A 14,421-nucleotide genomic window follows, 5' to 3' on the forward strand; every position below is an offset into this window, starting at 1 on the left:
GTCGAATACCTGTTTTGCCTTGTTTAGTACTGCAATGCTTCGTGATACTTTGGAATGAATATATCTTACGTGAGCTCTCCAGTTAAGTTTTTCATCTATTATTACCCCCAGAAATTATCTAACGAGCCACAGGTGAATGTGATCAGTGACTCACTGACCCGCCGGCAGGAAGGTGGGTAATCAGGAAGAGCCACTACTGATGGGAAGATAAAAATAACTCCCACAAACATACAAACACTGCTAGGAAAGAGAGAAGGGGGAGGTGGGCTAGTGCAAGAAACTTGGAAACCATGACAGATTATGTTCATGCCGTCTGAACCTCAATCTCTTAAAAGTTGTACATTAAGCAACACAAACTGTTCCATAATGCTCAGGAAATGCAACAAAGTGTGCTAGAAATAAAGATCATAATAATATATTGGAAAGCATGAAAAAACAAAATGAAACCAGTACACTTTAAATACAACACTAATGCCTTTCATCTTTGTCCAAGAAAGAGATCCTGTGAATCCTGGTGCTTGGATCTTGTAGTGTAGGCATTGGAGAGTAGACAGTTGGTTGAGCAGGTCAAAGTACTATATTACAACTACAAAAAATGTATATTAAAAGTAAGGTGATAACATAATGGTAACAAAATGTGACTCTTCCTACAGAGTACAAGTAAGAGACTATATTGCACAGAGTATGATAATAAGCTGGATATTACAGTTTTTTCTGATTGCTTAAGCACATTTTTTGTAACCATTGGCTAATTTTGCAAAACTCTTCACACAAATAAGAAAACCTGTCACCCAATAATCAAAACATTGTAGTTCTCTTGCAAAAGCAAACACAGCTAGATTAACTCTTCACACCTTCGTAAAAATGGTGTTTCCGTATCAAACAGTACACACAAGCCATCATCTCCTAAGCACACAATGCGCCAACTGCACACTGATGGTATGAATACAAAACACATCTGGCTTTTGCTTTCTCTGTGCACAAGGTAGGCTATGTCAGTTTGAGCTCATACTTCTGTCATAGATCCATAAGCATAGAGGGATCCAAACTTCAAGTACTGGTGTTTATTCAAACACATCAAAACAAACACAAGTGTTTATTTCCAAGTATAGGATTATTTGCAATCGCCATAATGACTATATGGGTTACTTGGTCTGCAGTGAACATGCTTCCTCTGCCCCCAGCATCTGGTCATCTAGCAATTCTGTAAAGTAACAATTTCAGTATTTTTACATCAATGGTATTGGTGTGTTTCTCATTGGCATATGGCAGTGCTACAAATCTTTGTGCGAAGTGACTCTACTAACCGATTCTCATTTCAAGATGTCCTTATGGTACTTGCTACAGTGTAGCGGCTCGAGTTAGGCTGGACCCGTTGGCCAGCTACCCTCAGGGTCATTCCACGGTTGATTACATGGTCCACTATTGTAGCTCTGATGTCATCAGCAATTCTATTTCTTACTCTTCCTACCCTTCCTCTCCCCCCTCCTCCTCTTCCTCTCCCCCCTCCTCGTCTTCCTCTTGCTCCTCCTTGTCCTTGTCGTCCTCTTCATCCTACTTCTTCACCTCCACGTCCTCTTCCTCGGCCTCCTCTACTTCTCACTCTTTCTGCTCCCTCCATTGTACTCCGCACACAGAGCTTACCTGTATTATAGTGCTTAGGCTGATTGCAAAGTGAACTAATTATCTAAGAAAGTTTTGACATGTGAAAGTGTGCCAGACAGTTGGCAAATTAGTGTTAATGATAGCCATACATGTATATACTTTTGCTAGGAGTGTGTTGGAAATTTGGTAATTGAGTGTTGTGCAGTGAATTGTGCCTACAGTTTTGCAAAGTGTGTGTTACAAAATTGCAAACTGAGTGCAAAGCAGTTTTTGTGCTTTTAGTTTTGCAAACTCAGTGAGTGGTTTTGCTATAAGTCTGAATAGTTTTAGAGATTGTGCTACAGGAATCACAGTTAGGGTTTAAGCATTCAGAAAAAACTGTAATAAGACCTACCTTGGCACTTGTGCAGGTGGAGCCAAAGGGAAGACATGCTTCACCATATTTTCTAGTCTTTGGCTTAGAATGAACTTTGCTTGGAAACATATTCAGCGATGCTTCATCTCCTGCTTTGCGTTAGTGTGGGAGCCCCGTCAAAAACCTTTCATGCTATGCTAGCAGTGTCCAAACAATCTTTTTTTTTCCCTTTTCATACCATGCCCAGGGGGCAGGCCCCACACCTTGGGAAGCTCTACTTTGAGGTATTGGACACCGATGGTAAACTGCCATCAGACCCTAAATCAGACCCTGTTATCTGTTGTTATCAATATTTTTTTTTAATTATTACTTGGTGAGTGGACATATTGGTTACACTTTGACTAATCATTAATCAGTAACACAACCTTCAGAAGCAAAGTGCACTGAGGGTGTAATTACTGAAGGTTACTCATTTCTGATGTCAAGGAGGAGCAGAGAATAAAACAGTAAAGCAGACAAAAAAATTACATCATATGGGAGAAAGATACTCTAAAGTGTGGAATAAAAACTCAGGCAGTTATTCTAATAATAAAAAAAAGTCAAGAGATGGAGGTGCGACCTCGACCAGAACTGTTTGACTTCCATGGAGTTGGCATGATCACAGACTTTACAGAAAACTGGGACAACATACAGAACTTCAAAGCAAGACCAGATGATATTCTTATTGCTACGTACCCTAAAGCAGGTAAGGTTAATTTAACCTTAGTAGACAGAATTGTGCCAGCCTGGGTGAACATAAGAAAGTGAAGACATGTGAAAGTAAACTGATTTAAACTCAAATCAAAGCCTTGGAAATTATTTTAGACTCTCTTTATCTCTCTGTGTGTTTTATTGGCTTTAAAAAACCTTTGAGCTAAATGTTGTGCTGAAAGGCACTATATAAATAAAGCTTAAGGGCATGTACAAGGGTTGTGTGGAGCTAGTTACTATAGTATTTTTTTTTAAATAAATAATTTCATGGATTGCTATATTTCCCACTGAACAGCATGGTTTTATCTCTTTCAACCTCAGGAACCACATGGGTCTCCTACATCCTAGATCTTCTGTATTTTGCGCACATGGGTCAAGACCGTCAGACTTCCATCCCTCTTCATGACAGAGTACCCTTCCTGGAGATATGCGAACCCCCTATGCCCAAAGGTCTCAGATCAGTTCTGATTGCAGAAATTTTTTGTGTGTCACATGTTGAAACAGCAGCTGCTAAAATGCAACCTCAGTGTGTTTCACATTCACTGTTGTCTAAACAGAGTGATATAATTTTTTTTTTGCTTGATATTTGGTTATTTTTCAAATCTATTTGGTTATTAGACACTCAAAATTGTTTGCAAACTCACTCGAAAGTGCCTTAAAATGTTGGCCTTTTAGCCATGTTGACCTCTGACATCTAGAAAAGTCCAACTTATTAGGGGCAAACCAATCATTCTTACCTTACAGGTACAGACTTGGCAGACAAACTTCCCACCACTCCTCGTCTCATTAAAACTCATCTACCAGTCCAGTTTGTACCAAAGTCCTTCTGGGAGCAGCGCTGCAGGGTAAAATGCATATATACCTGTAACCATAGAGACATGGGATTTATGAAACAGATTAGAACTTGTTGTTGTCTGGTTCTGCAGGTAGTCTACGTGGCCCGCAATGCAAAAGACAATGCAGTGTCCTACTTCCATTTTGAACGCATGGACAGTGGTATGCCAGAACCGGGGAAATGGAGCACCTTCCTGCAGAACTTCATGGAGGGGAAGAGTGAGTTCAGTTTAGTTTTACTGTAGAAAGAAGAGACATTGTTTTCATTTTATTTCTCATGTAAACACTCTGTTGTGTTTTGTTGTGTGTTTGTAGTGGTTTTTGGATCGTGGTATGACCATGTGAACGGCTGGTGTGAGAAGAAGCAGACTTATTCAAATTTTCACTACATGTTCTATGAAGATTTGATTGAGGTATCATGAGCTGTGCTAAAGAATGCCATTTACAACAAAGCTCATTACATTAAAAAGTGTCTTGAGTTTGTTAATAAACACGTTGCCCTTGCTGAAAGATTAAATAGCTTTTAGGAAATACTTAGCCTTCGTCTGGTGTTCTAGTCTGTGGGACTCGCTTTCTATGTTTACCAAAAGAAACATTATGCAGTTGTTCTTTTAACTTCAAATTCTTTGCCTTTGTATCATTTTCTTTGAAGAACATATAAATGAAATATAAAATAACACTTCACACAGGACTGTGGACGAGAAATAGACCGACTGTGTTCCTTCCTTAGTTTGTCTCCATCACCTGAAGAGAAGGAAAGAGTCAAAGCCAGCGTGACTTTTGACAATATGAAACAAAATAAAATGACCAACTACTCCACCTTCGATTCAATGAACCAGACTATATCTCCTTTCATGAGAAAAGGTATAAATGTCTAAACCTAAAAGTTGTTTTGTTCCCCTCTGTGTTTCTTCTGAGAACTGTGTACTGCATTTATGAATAGGTTGATCAAATAACCTGATTATTTTCTCTGTTTCTTCAGGAAAAGTTGGTGACTGGAAGAACCACTTCACTGTGGCCCAGAATGAACAGTTTGATGAAGACTACAAGCAGAAAATGAAGAATCCTGATCTAAAGTTTCGTTATGAAATTTAGATCCCCAGCTGGGTGTGATGGAACTCTGCACTGATATGTGATTAAATAGTTAAGAAATAAGCCAAATTTGATATGAAATTTAAACAAACTAAATTTCAGGTAGGTGATAGAGAGCTGTGGCAGAGTTCACAACCCTGAGCTGTCCTGCAGAAATGATAAATTCGACAGAACAATTTCCAGAAACAGTACCAACTTATATATGATAGCTTCCATTCTTTAAAAAATGATGGTCAGGTATGATTTGTCTGACACCATGTGTTATCGTATATGGATATTATACTTTTGGCTTTTCTGCACCTTCATTCTGCTCAGTAACATGTTTTAAACTTTGTTAAATAATGGCAACTTTGTGGTATGCTGTAAAGTTAACCCATTATCCTCATATCAGCACACCTTTTTAAAACCACTTTCTGTTTAAAGGCGATTCATAGTTTTATTCTTACAAGATCCAACTAAACTCATACAGTTTCATAAAGTTTCATACAGCATTGTTTTTCACCAATGAAGGCGAAAATATTTTATTTGTTTTTACATGAGCGCTGTGTGATTTGATAAGTATCTGAGGCTGAGACCACGGGACAATAAAAACATAATTGCTGGGCCTTATTTCTGTACTGAACAGTCATTTTAAGATTAAATAAGTAAATAAGTAAATAACAATTAGCTCATGTTGTTCATGAGACTACAGTCATCTTACTTTGGTAATGTAAATATAATATGGCCAATATTATAGTTATATTAATCATTACTAGTCATTACGGCAGTGTGCTTGAACTCTGTGTCATTCAATGAGCTTCAATAAAGATTCAAGTTGCAGTTATTTATATTTCCTATCACCTTAAATCTTCACTCAAAGACAAGTATCTTTGACAGTGTATATATAGATATATCATATATAAGAGACAAATATTGTTCTTTCAGTATGTTGCCATTACTAAATTTGGCTCAATGTTTACATATAAGTATAAAAAGAAAATGTACAAGCTGTGATAACTGTTTCTGATAAAATGAAGAGTAGACTGATGTATTAAATATTCCTTTATTGGGTGAGAAAATCAGACCATGTCATAACTGCTTTAAGTCACACAGAATAGATATCAGAGCCTTAAACAGGCTGACTTCTGCTAAATGGGTAGAAAGTCTACAAACACATAACATCCTTATAGAATATAATAATAATAATAATGGATACTTTATTGATCCCCATGGGGAAATTACTTGTTTTTCTCTGCATTTGACCCATTCACTCAGTGAAGCAGTGGGCAGCCCACTAAGCAGGCACCCGGGGAGCAGTGTGTAGGGACGGTACCTTGCTCAGGGGTACCTCAGGGTAGCCGTTAAGTGGATTCGAACCGCCGACCTTCCGATCATGGGGCGACCACTTTACCTACTGAGCTATCCCTGCCCCTGATGATGATGTAATATGATGTAACACTATAGATCAACTTACCTCAGAATATATAAAGCACATAAACAATTACAGCAATATGATGCAACAAACACAGCAGTGCTACTAATCCAAAATACTCAAAGCTTCATAGAACTGAAACAAACAGGGGCATTTATTTTTAGCTCCATTCTGCTGCTGATACATACTTTAGGTTTCTGAATATTACACTTGTAACTGCCTTTCATAGTGTGTAACTTGAAGGCCCTGAGTACTTACTCCCACACTGAAAACACTGGAATTATAAAATTATTTTAACATCACCTAATAAGACTGATTCAGGACAGACAATTAGTTATTTTAAACTTTTCTAGCAGTCCTTCACAAACAGGGAACAGTCTGTCTATTCTCTCCATCTGTCAGCTGCTGCTGGCTCTTCCTCCTCCTCTTCCTCACACACTGCTGAGTTTGTCCTGGTGGATCATCAGGGGTGCAAAGCCTCACAGATGATGTGCAGCAGTGGGTCCTCACTGTCCTCACTCTGGACACTTGCAGTTGTCACACATGGAAATCAAATGTGTGATAAGCTGCAGGATTCAAACACAAGTGTAACTTATAAATACATGTTCGTACTTTTATTACACAATCAGAGAGAAAGAAACAGAGAGCGAGTGCAGGACAGACAGACAGGTGAAAGTCTCAGGTGTATACACTGCTACAAACAGGAGGATTTAGTGTTTGTGTTATTAGAGTGCTAAACAAGAGTTCCCAGATGGTACAGTGGGCACATGTGTGACTCCTGTGATTATCTTTCTTTCAGCTTAATGAGTGAACCGTCAGCTCGTTCAAACACACGTTAAAGTCCGTTTGGTTCGACATCACCGAATAGAGGCAGCAATATAACATAGCTAACATTAAGAGTGCAGTGAATCCTGCTTGTGCCGTGATATTCAGGACTGCAAACCGAGCAGCATCACTGACTTTCAGCTTGTTGTGTTTGTGGATATATGACTGACTTTAATTATCCATAAAATCATCACATTCTCTGTAAGATTAAAATCATCTATTGAACGGCGTATATTTTAAAGTAAAGGCTTTAAAACCAAGTAAACGCTGAAAGTACAAACATCGCTAATGTCACATAACTTTGCCGACATGTGGCCAACAATAATGTTTTAATGTTCTTCATTATTAAACATTTGCACATAAATAAGTGACATAATATTCAGTACTTACTTTTAGAAGTTTACTCTTCGACCGCCCCTCTTCCGCCGTTTTTTTCGGCAAAATTATCCACACCCACCGCCGCGCTATGAAGTCTGGGATATGTTGGGCGATGGAGGATACGCGGATCCATCCTTAAAATTCAGGGAAATGAAGGACGCATTTGAGGGCCAAATTTCGAGCAGCCTGTGAATTGGGACAGCCTTTGTCGCGTCGCTGTGACGTAATCGGCCTTTAAGGCTGCAGACCGTGAATTGGGATACCGCCTATATTCTTCCTCAGTCAAACAGCAGCACTCATGGGGATTGTTTTGCTCCAGGTGTTGGGCCAAAAAGTGATTGTCGGGCAGAAAGTGATTGCCGTCCGCGGGAGCGTGCCGAGCTGCCTAAAGCTGTAGCGCCCAGATTATTACAGCGACTTCCGTGCGACTGATATAAGGTGCGGTAAGCTGTAGACAGCTTCAAACTTTGTCCTCCCAAAGTTTGGGCGAGTTTTACTGAGTAAATATTTAACTCGTCCACTTTAGGTCAGTGTTATTGCTGGAATTAATGATTAAATCTGTGGGTTAAATCCCTTGTTCACAACTTCAAGTGTATGTCAGTTGGTAGGAGTGATCCTAGAAGGTAAGTAAGCTTCATAATCTTGTGTTACCAACAATCTAATGTGTTTTTACTTTACAAACATTTGTAAAGGAATTAAACATGTTCTGTTTAAAACAGAGGTGTGGACTCGAGTCACATGACTTGGACTCGAGTCAGACTCGAGTCATTAATTTTATGACTTCAGACTTGACTTGAAAAAATGTTCTAAGACTTGTGACTTGACTTGGACTTTTACACCAATGACTTGGGACTTGAATTGGACTTGAACCGGTTTACTTGAAAAGACTTGATATTTTACCCCAAATATAAAATTTAACATGCATATTATATAGAGATTGAAAATGTGACGTCATTCACGGGTAGAACCGCAAAGGATTCTGGGAACTCGTGGCAAGCGGTACTAGCGCACGCAGGCTTTCAATTGAAATCAGTCACACAGCGATAAAAAGAAACACAAAAATGTCAAGAAGCTGTTGTATTATTAACTGCAATAGCCGGTCGCATGACAGCCACGGGAAGCCGACGGGTAAAGAGATCGGTTGTTATCGGATTACGTTGTTGAAGAGAAATTGTTCGAGCCATGTTTCCGAAGTAACAAAGAGGCGACTGGATTGCAGCCATTCAAAGATCAAATATAACGTCCTAGAACACTCCAGCTCACAGGTTAGTCTGCTCCAAGCATTTACACGAAGGTCAGTGTTTTTTAGTAGTTAATATGTCATTTTCATAACATAATTGGTGATATAGGTTACAAGCAAGTCTGGCGCTGAACAGAAATGGTCGCGCTATGCTCCTTTATTTATTGTGCATAAATAGTAAATTATCCTGACACAATATTGCGTTTCGCTTCTGTTATTATGGTACACTGACAAAAACATATACTTTTATTCACAGGATAAAACAGGTTTTTTGTATCACTAATTGTCCAGTACGATTACAGCATACAATATTATTGTCACTGCTACATTTCTGTGATGAACCAGAAATTATTTCCACTACTAATTAATTACCGTTGAGCTCAAAGGTCCTATTAATAAACGGTTAACGAATGTGTATTTATGACGACAATTTGTGAGACTGGTAAACTTATGATACGTACGATGGTCTTTCGTTCTACACGGTGCATTTCAAGGTCCTGTACCCATCCGTCGGTAAACTGTACCTGGGCTTGTTGCAGTGACCTGAAGTTACTAAACTTCATGAGTGTATGCACTCACTCCAAGAACCGTATGATTATAAATATGCATATAAATATGCTAAGATGAGATAGCTGACTTCATCTAACTAGCAAATGTTTTCCAGGCTACGTTGGTGATACAGTTTTTTTTAAATGTGTATGATATTTTTGTCATGCGATTTTAAAGCTGGTCCTACAACCGCATCCAAGAATAACATGCAGCTTATCTCAGAACTGTCGGTGAAAATTATTCTTGGAGCTAGGTTTAATTGAGCTGCATTTTAAAGAGGTGCAATTTCACAATTTGTGTATATTTTCTAAGTTCACTATTTTGTATGTGTTGAGAAAAACACAGATTTTAAAATTACATGGTCTAATATTTACATTTAGCATATAACTGCAACATTATTTTTTCGTTTTGTTTTTTTTAAAGACTCGAAAGGACTTGAAATTCAAAGTTTCAGACTTGTGACTTGACTCGGACTTTTACACCAGTGACTTGAGACTCGACTCTGACTTGCCTGACATTACTTGAGACTTGACTTGAGACTTGAGGATAAAGACTTAAGACTTACTTGAGACTTGCAAAACAATGACTTGGTCCCACCTCTGGTTTAAAATACATTCAGTTAATGTTACTGTGTGTCTGAATCAGAGTGATGGAGGTGAAATGTTGTAATTTTGGTGTTTACAGATTCTACCAATGCTGCAGTGCACATGTCGTAATTAGTCGTCCTTTTCGTACTGGCAGCTGACTGTTTTTGCACTTACTTGAATGAAGCAATTCAAATGAACTTTGAACTACATTTCTAAAATTTACATCAAAGTCAGCTTGATTGTCAAAAACCATATGCACAGGTCATACACAGGAATTTGAAGTTTCAATGCTCCCACAGCCCTCGGTGTACACTAAAACAATATAAAGATTAAAATAAGTCTTATGTACGACACAATACAATACAAAACAGTGTCCAGCACAGTCAGAGTGCTTGTGGGCAAGAGTTCGTGTGCAAGTGGGGTGGGGGAGTCAGTGAGGGGCGATGGTGGAGGTTGAGAGTTTTATAAGTCTGGGAGGTGGGCAGGGTTAAGAGGGGAGAGGTGGATGCAGGTCTGTAGTTCTGTGTGTGAGAGTGGAGAGGGACAGAGCAGGGAGAGAATTCAGCATCCTGACAGTCTGACTGATTAGGTGTGCAGACCAGCAACACTGCAATACCAAACAAAAAGGACAAGATGAGCCCCAACAGATGTCATGATATGTATATCAATTCTTTAGACCTGTGAGGAAAAGAACCACCGGTCAACCTGCCTTAAACCCTGACAACAGGACAGCAGGTGTGACCAAAAGAGGGCGTCCCTATAAAATCTATCCCTACAAACTGAATCACAGCCATCAACCATCATGAAACATCCAGTTTGCAATTTCATCGTTTTTTAGGACTGGAGAAAACATGAAAGACTTTTAAAATAATCAGTCTTACAGATGGAGGTGCCACGTCGACCAGAAATGTTTGACTTCCATGGAGTCTCCATGACCAACGTCATCACTGACAACTGGGACAACGTACAGAACTTCAAAGCAAGACCAGATGATATTCTTATCTCTACGTACCCTAAAGCAGGTACTGATGTGGTGTGTGCAAGAGTGTGGAGCTTATCTAATTATAAAATAACTTTTTTTGTTAAAAAATAATTTTAATGTTGGTGTCTGAGTTCACAGGATTCCCACTAAACACTATGCATCCACGAGTTCAGTGTTGACCTGAAAAATACAAAAATGATGCTGAGTGTCTTAATTTGGGTTATGGAGCTTATATCTTCATAGTTTGGTATCCCACTGAACAATATGCATCTATCTGTTTCAACCTCAGGAACCACATGGATCTCTTACATCATAGATCTTCTGTATTTTGACAACATGGATCCAGATCGTCAGACATCCATCCCTCTTCATGAAAGAGTGCCCTTCCTGGAGATCTGCCGCCCTCCTCTACCTTCAGGTTGAATCTTGTGACCACCTTCAATTAGCCATATTTGTATTAAGTCAAAACCAAAAGTTAGTTTCACTTTGGTGTACTTGTACATTAAGGTATCATTAGAACTGTTCAGACAGAAAAATATTCCAAAAATGTTTGAAATAGGTTCAGTCTTTTTGTCTGACATCTGTTTTGCTTGCATGCCATCATTTTGTGACACGTTTTGTCAGAGTTAGTTATAATATAATGTAGTATAAGGTAGTATAGTATAATGTGTAGTAATTAATGTTGTTGATCTATGCTATAATAAAAAAGCCAATCATTGCATTTTAACAGTTACAAGTTACTCCTTCTTATCATTTAGGGAAAGACTTGGCAGACAAGCTTGATTGCAAATGATCATTCTTATCTCTACCTTACTCAGGTACCGATTTGGCAGACAAGCTTCCCACCACTCCTCGTCTCATTAAAACTCATCTGCCAGTCCAGTTTGTACCAAAGTCCTTCTGGGAGCAGCGCTGCAGGGTAAAAATCATGCAAACCTGTAGTCATAGAGACATGGGATTTATGAAACCCACAGAGCATAATTTAGTTTTGCCTCTTTCTGTAGGTGGTTTATATGGCCCGCAATGCAAAAGACAGTGTAGTGTCCTATTTCCACTTTAACCGCATGAACAGTGCCCTGCCAGAACCAGGAGACTGGAGCACCTTTCTGCAGGACTTCATGGAGGGAAAGAGTGAGTTCTGTTGTAAAGGAAAAATAATATCATCATATTTCCCATGTTAACGTTCCTTTGTGTGTTCTGTGTCTGCAGGGGTTTATGGATCGTGGTATGACCATGTGAACGGCTGGTGGGAGAAGAAGCAAACTTATTCAGATTTTCACTACATGTTCTATGAAGATTTGATTGAGGTACAGCACCGAGTTTGGCTAACGTGTGCCGACTGACAGTTATGTCATCTGCATCAACCACATTTTCACTCTTCATAGCACTTCTTGCTTCCTCCTCACTAATCCTCTGAACTTCCTGATTCACTACCTGTTTTCCATCTGTCCGCTACCTCTCATATTCTTCGTTCATCAACTCCTCGGAGAACTCCTTCCACTTTTCCACACACACTCTTTATTTGTTAGTACAGTTCCATCTCGATACCGATACTTAATCATCCTCACCTGCTACACATCCTTTCCAGCAAGATCCTTCTAGCAAGCAGGTGAGTGTTCCAGCTCCAGTAAGTCCTTTTACAGGTTACAGGTATTGATGGGACTGAAGGCAGGACAGAACATAGAATAGGAATCCAGATGAGGAATGAAGTGGCTACAGCAGAGAGAACACAATATTGATTCATAGGAAACTAAGTGCAGAATTCTAACAATGAAAGTCTGATTACCATCACTGAGGTGAAGATGACCTGGTGGTGTTCTGCTGCCCACCCAGATATCAAATACAGTGGAGGAAGAAAGGAAGGTGTAGGAAGGACTGATCAGAGAGCAAAGCTCTGTCCAAAGGTGGAGCCTACCACGCCACGTGAAACTCAAAGACATGTTAAAAACACAACAAAAACAAAGAATTATCCATCCTGCCCCAGCTTGACAAGAACTTGACCACTCTGGTATGGAAATCTCCGATATCCATATTATCTCTGTTGATGATATGGATGCTTAATTTGGACCGACCCGACATTAGGAGTTTTGCAAAGAAGAATGGGCAAGGATTTCAGTCTCTAGATGTGCAAAGCTGGTAGACACATACCCTAAAAGACTGGCAGCTGTAATTGCAGCAAAAGGTGGTTCTACAAAGTATTGACTCAGGGAGCTGAATAATTACGCACACCCCACAATGTGGAAAAGTTCAAGGGGGCCGAATACTTTTTGCAAGCCACTGTAGATGTAGTATCAGAAGTTTAAACATTAACCAGCTACAAGTGAGCATTTATTTATTGCCATCATTACTAATAATTAAGAAAAAAAGATCAAATTTGACATCTTCAAATTGAAAGTTCATAAAAAATAAAGAAACACATAAATGAAATCTGTTTTTTTGTTAATCTTGAAGGTTTGACATTTTAAGATGCATAAAAAAAATCAAAATTGTCACATATTTAAAGGGAAGTCTGTCGAATCCTAATATCTCCCAAGGAGAGCATCTCGCACCAAATTTGTCTTGATGAAAAAGTATTATAGTCATACAGTACTACAGACCAAAAGAAGAAAAATTAATAAAATTTAGGGATGAAACATCTCTTTTAAACTCATTCATATTTTCATTTATGTTAACAGGACTATGAAAAAGAAATAGACCGACTGTGTTCCTTCCTTGGTTTGTCTCCATCAGCTGAAGAGAAGGAAAGAATCAGAGCCAGTGTGACGTTTGACAGCATGAAGCAAAACAAGATGACCAACTATACCACAGCTCGCAAGCTGAACCACGAGGTTTCTCCTTTTATGAGAAAAGGTACAACTGCCTGCTGGGAAACTTTAGTTTTTTCTCAGTATAGGCACCAATATATGTTCAGTTTATTATTAGGATAATCAAATACTTTGAATGTTCTCCTTCTCCAGGGAAAGTTGGTGACTGGAAGAACCACTTCACTGTGGCCCAGAATGAGCAGTTTGATGAAGACTACAAGAAGAAGATGAAGAATCCTGATTTGAAGTTTCGCTGTGAAATTCAAAGAGCGGGCTAGAGCTGAGAAGTGATATGCAATTAAATAGTTAAGAATAAATCAAATATTAAGCCTGAACAACTGAATTCTCTTACATTGTGGTGCTGTTGGCTATCTATCAGCTTAACCTCCCAGGACCTGGCATCCACATATGTGGACATCACATTTTGGGTTGTGGAGACCAAACTACTAAATTTTGCTCTACAAAGGGCCTGATATCTACTAATGAGGACATTATACTGCCACTGTTCTATTGAAATTTAAAATGAATGTCCTCTTATGAGGATCCCATTTTTCTCAAAAACAAAAATCAGGTAAAAAAAAATAAATCAGCTAATCCTTTGTTTTTACATTCATCAGGTCCCAATCAGCCCAAATAGCAAAGAGAAATTAAAAATGCATGCCATGAAAGAGTTTGGGTCTTAGGAGGTTAAGAAAAAGGAGGATGAAGGAACATGTGTCATTTTTACTGAACATATTTAACTAACTGATTGTTAATGGTTAGCTTGTCTGACTTTATGCTACTGGGTTTGAAATTAAGAGACCCAGCTGGGCATGACGGTGGGACGAAGCTGGAGTACCAGGAGCGAATCCACACAGGAACCAGAGTAGGGCTGGGCCATATTATACCGTTCACGGTAATACCGGTATAATGTTAGGCAACGATAGGAAAATGAAATATCGCGATAGAATGGGAGTAAAACGCGCATGCGCAGTGCCTTTGTTTTCATACGCACATGGCCGATTGTTGG

General features: G+C 39.1%; 1 protein-coding gene and 1 long non-coding RNA gene across 2 annotated transcripts; one reads left to right on the plus strand and one right to left on the minus strand.

Annotated features, from left to right (window-relative positions):
• Positions 1–2,305: 2,305 nt before the first annotated feature.
• On the plus strand, positions 2,306–14,036 carry LOC309696842 (cytosolic sulfotransferase 3-like). The gene is made up of 10 exons (XM_082518297.1): positions 2,306–2,705; positions 3,032–3,160; positions 3,455–3,763; positions 10,502–10,648; positions 10,898–11,026; positions 11,427–11,527; positions 11,613–11,739; positions 11,818–11,915; positions 13,284–13,458; positions 13,566–14,036. The coding sequence occupies exons 1-10, from the start codon at positions 2,567–2,569 to the stop codon at positions 13,688–13,690; spliced, it is 1,479 nt and encodes a 492-aa protein (XP_082374423.1). The 5' UTR covers positions 2,306–2,566; the 3' UTR covers positions 13,691–14,036.
• On the minus strand, positions 5,939–7,744 carry LOC309696853. Its single transcript, XR_014273680.1, has 2 exons — positions 7,263–7,744; positions 5,939–6,613 (listed from the first exon to the last, which is right to left on the minus strand). It is a non-coding gene; the product is annotated as an uncharacterized lncRNA (long non-coding RNA).
• Positions 14,037–14,421: the final 385 nt, after the last annotated feature.

Source organism: Aulonocara stuartgranti, assembly GCF_965226115.1.
Source record: "Aulonocara stuartgranti genome assembly, chromosome: 20".
In the NCBI taxonomy this organism is placed as follows: domain Eukaryota; kingdom Metazoa; phylum Chordata; class Actinopteri; order Cichliformes; family Cichlidae; genus Aulonocara; species Aulonocara stuartgranti.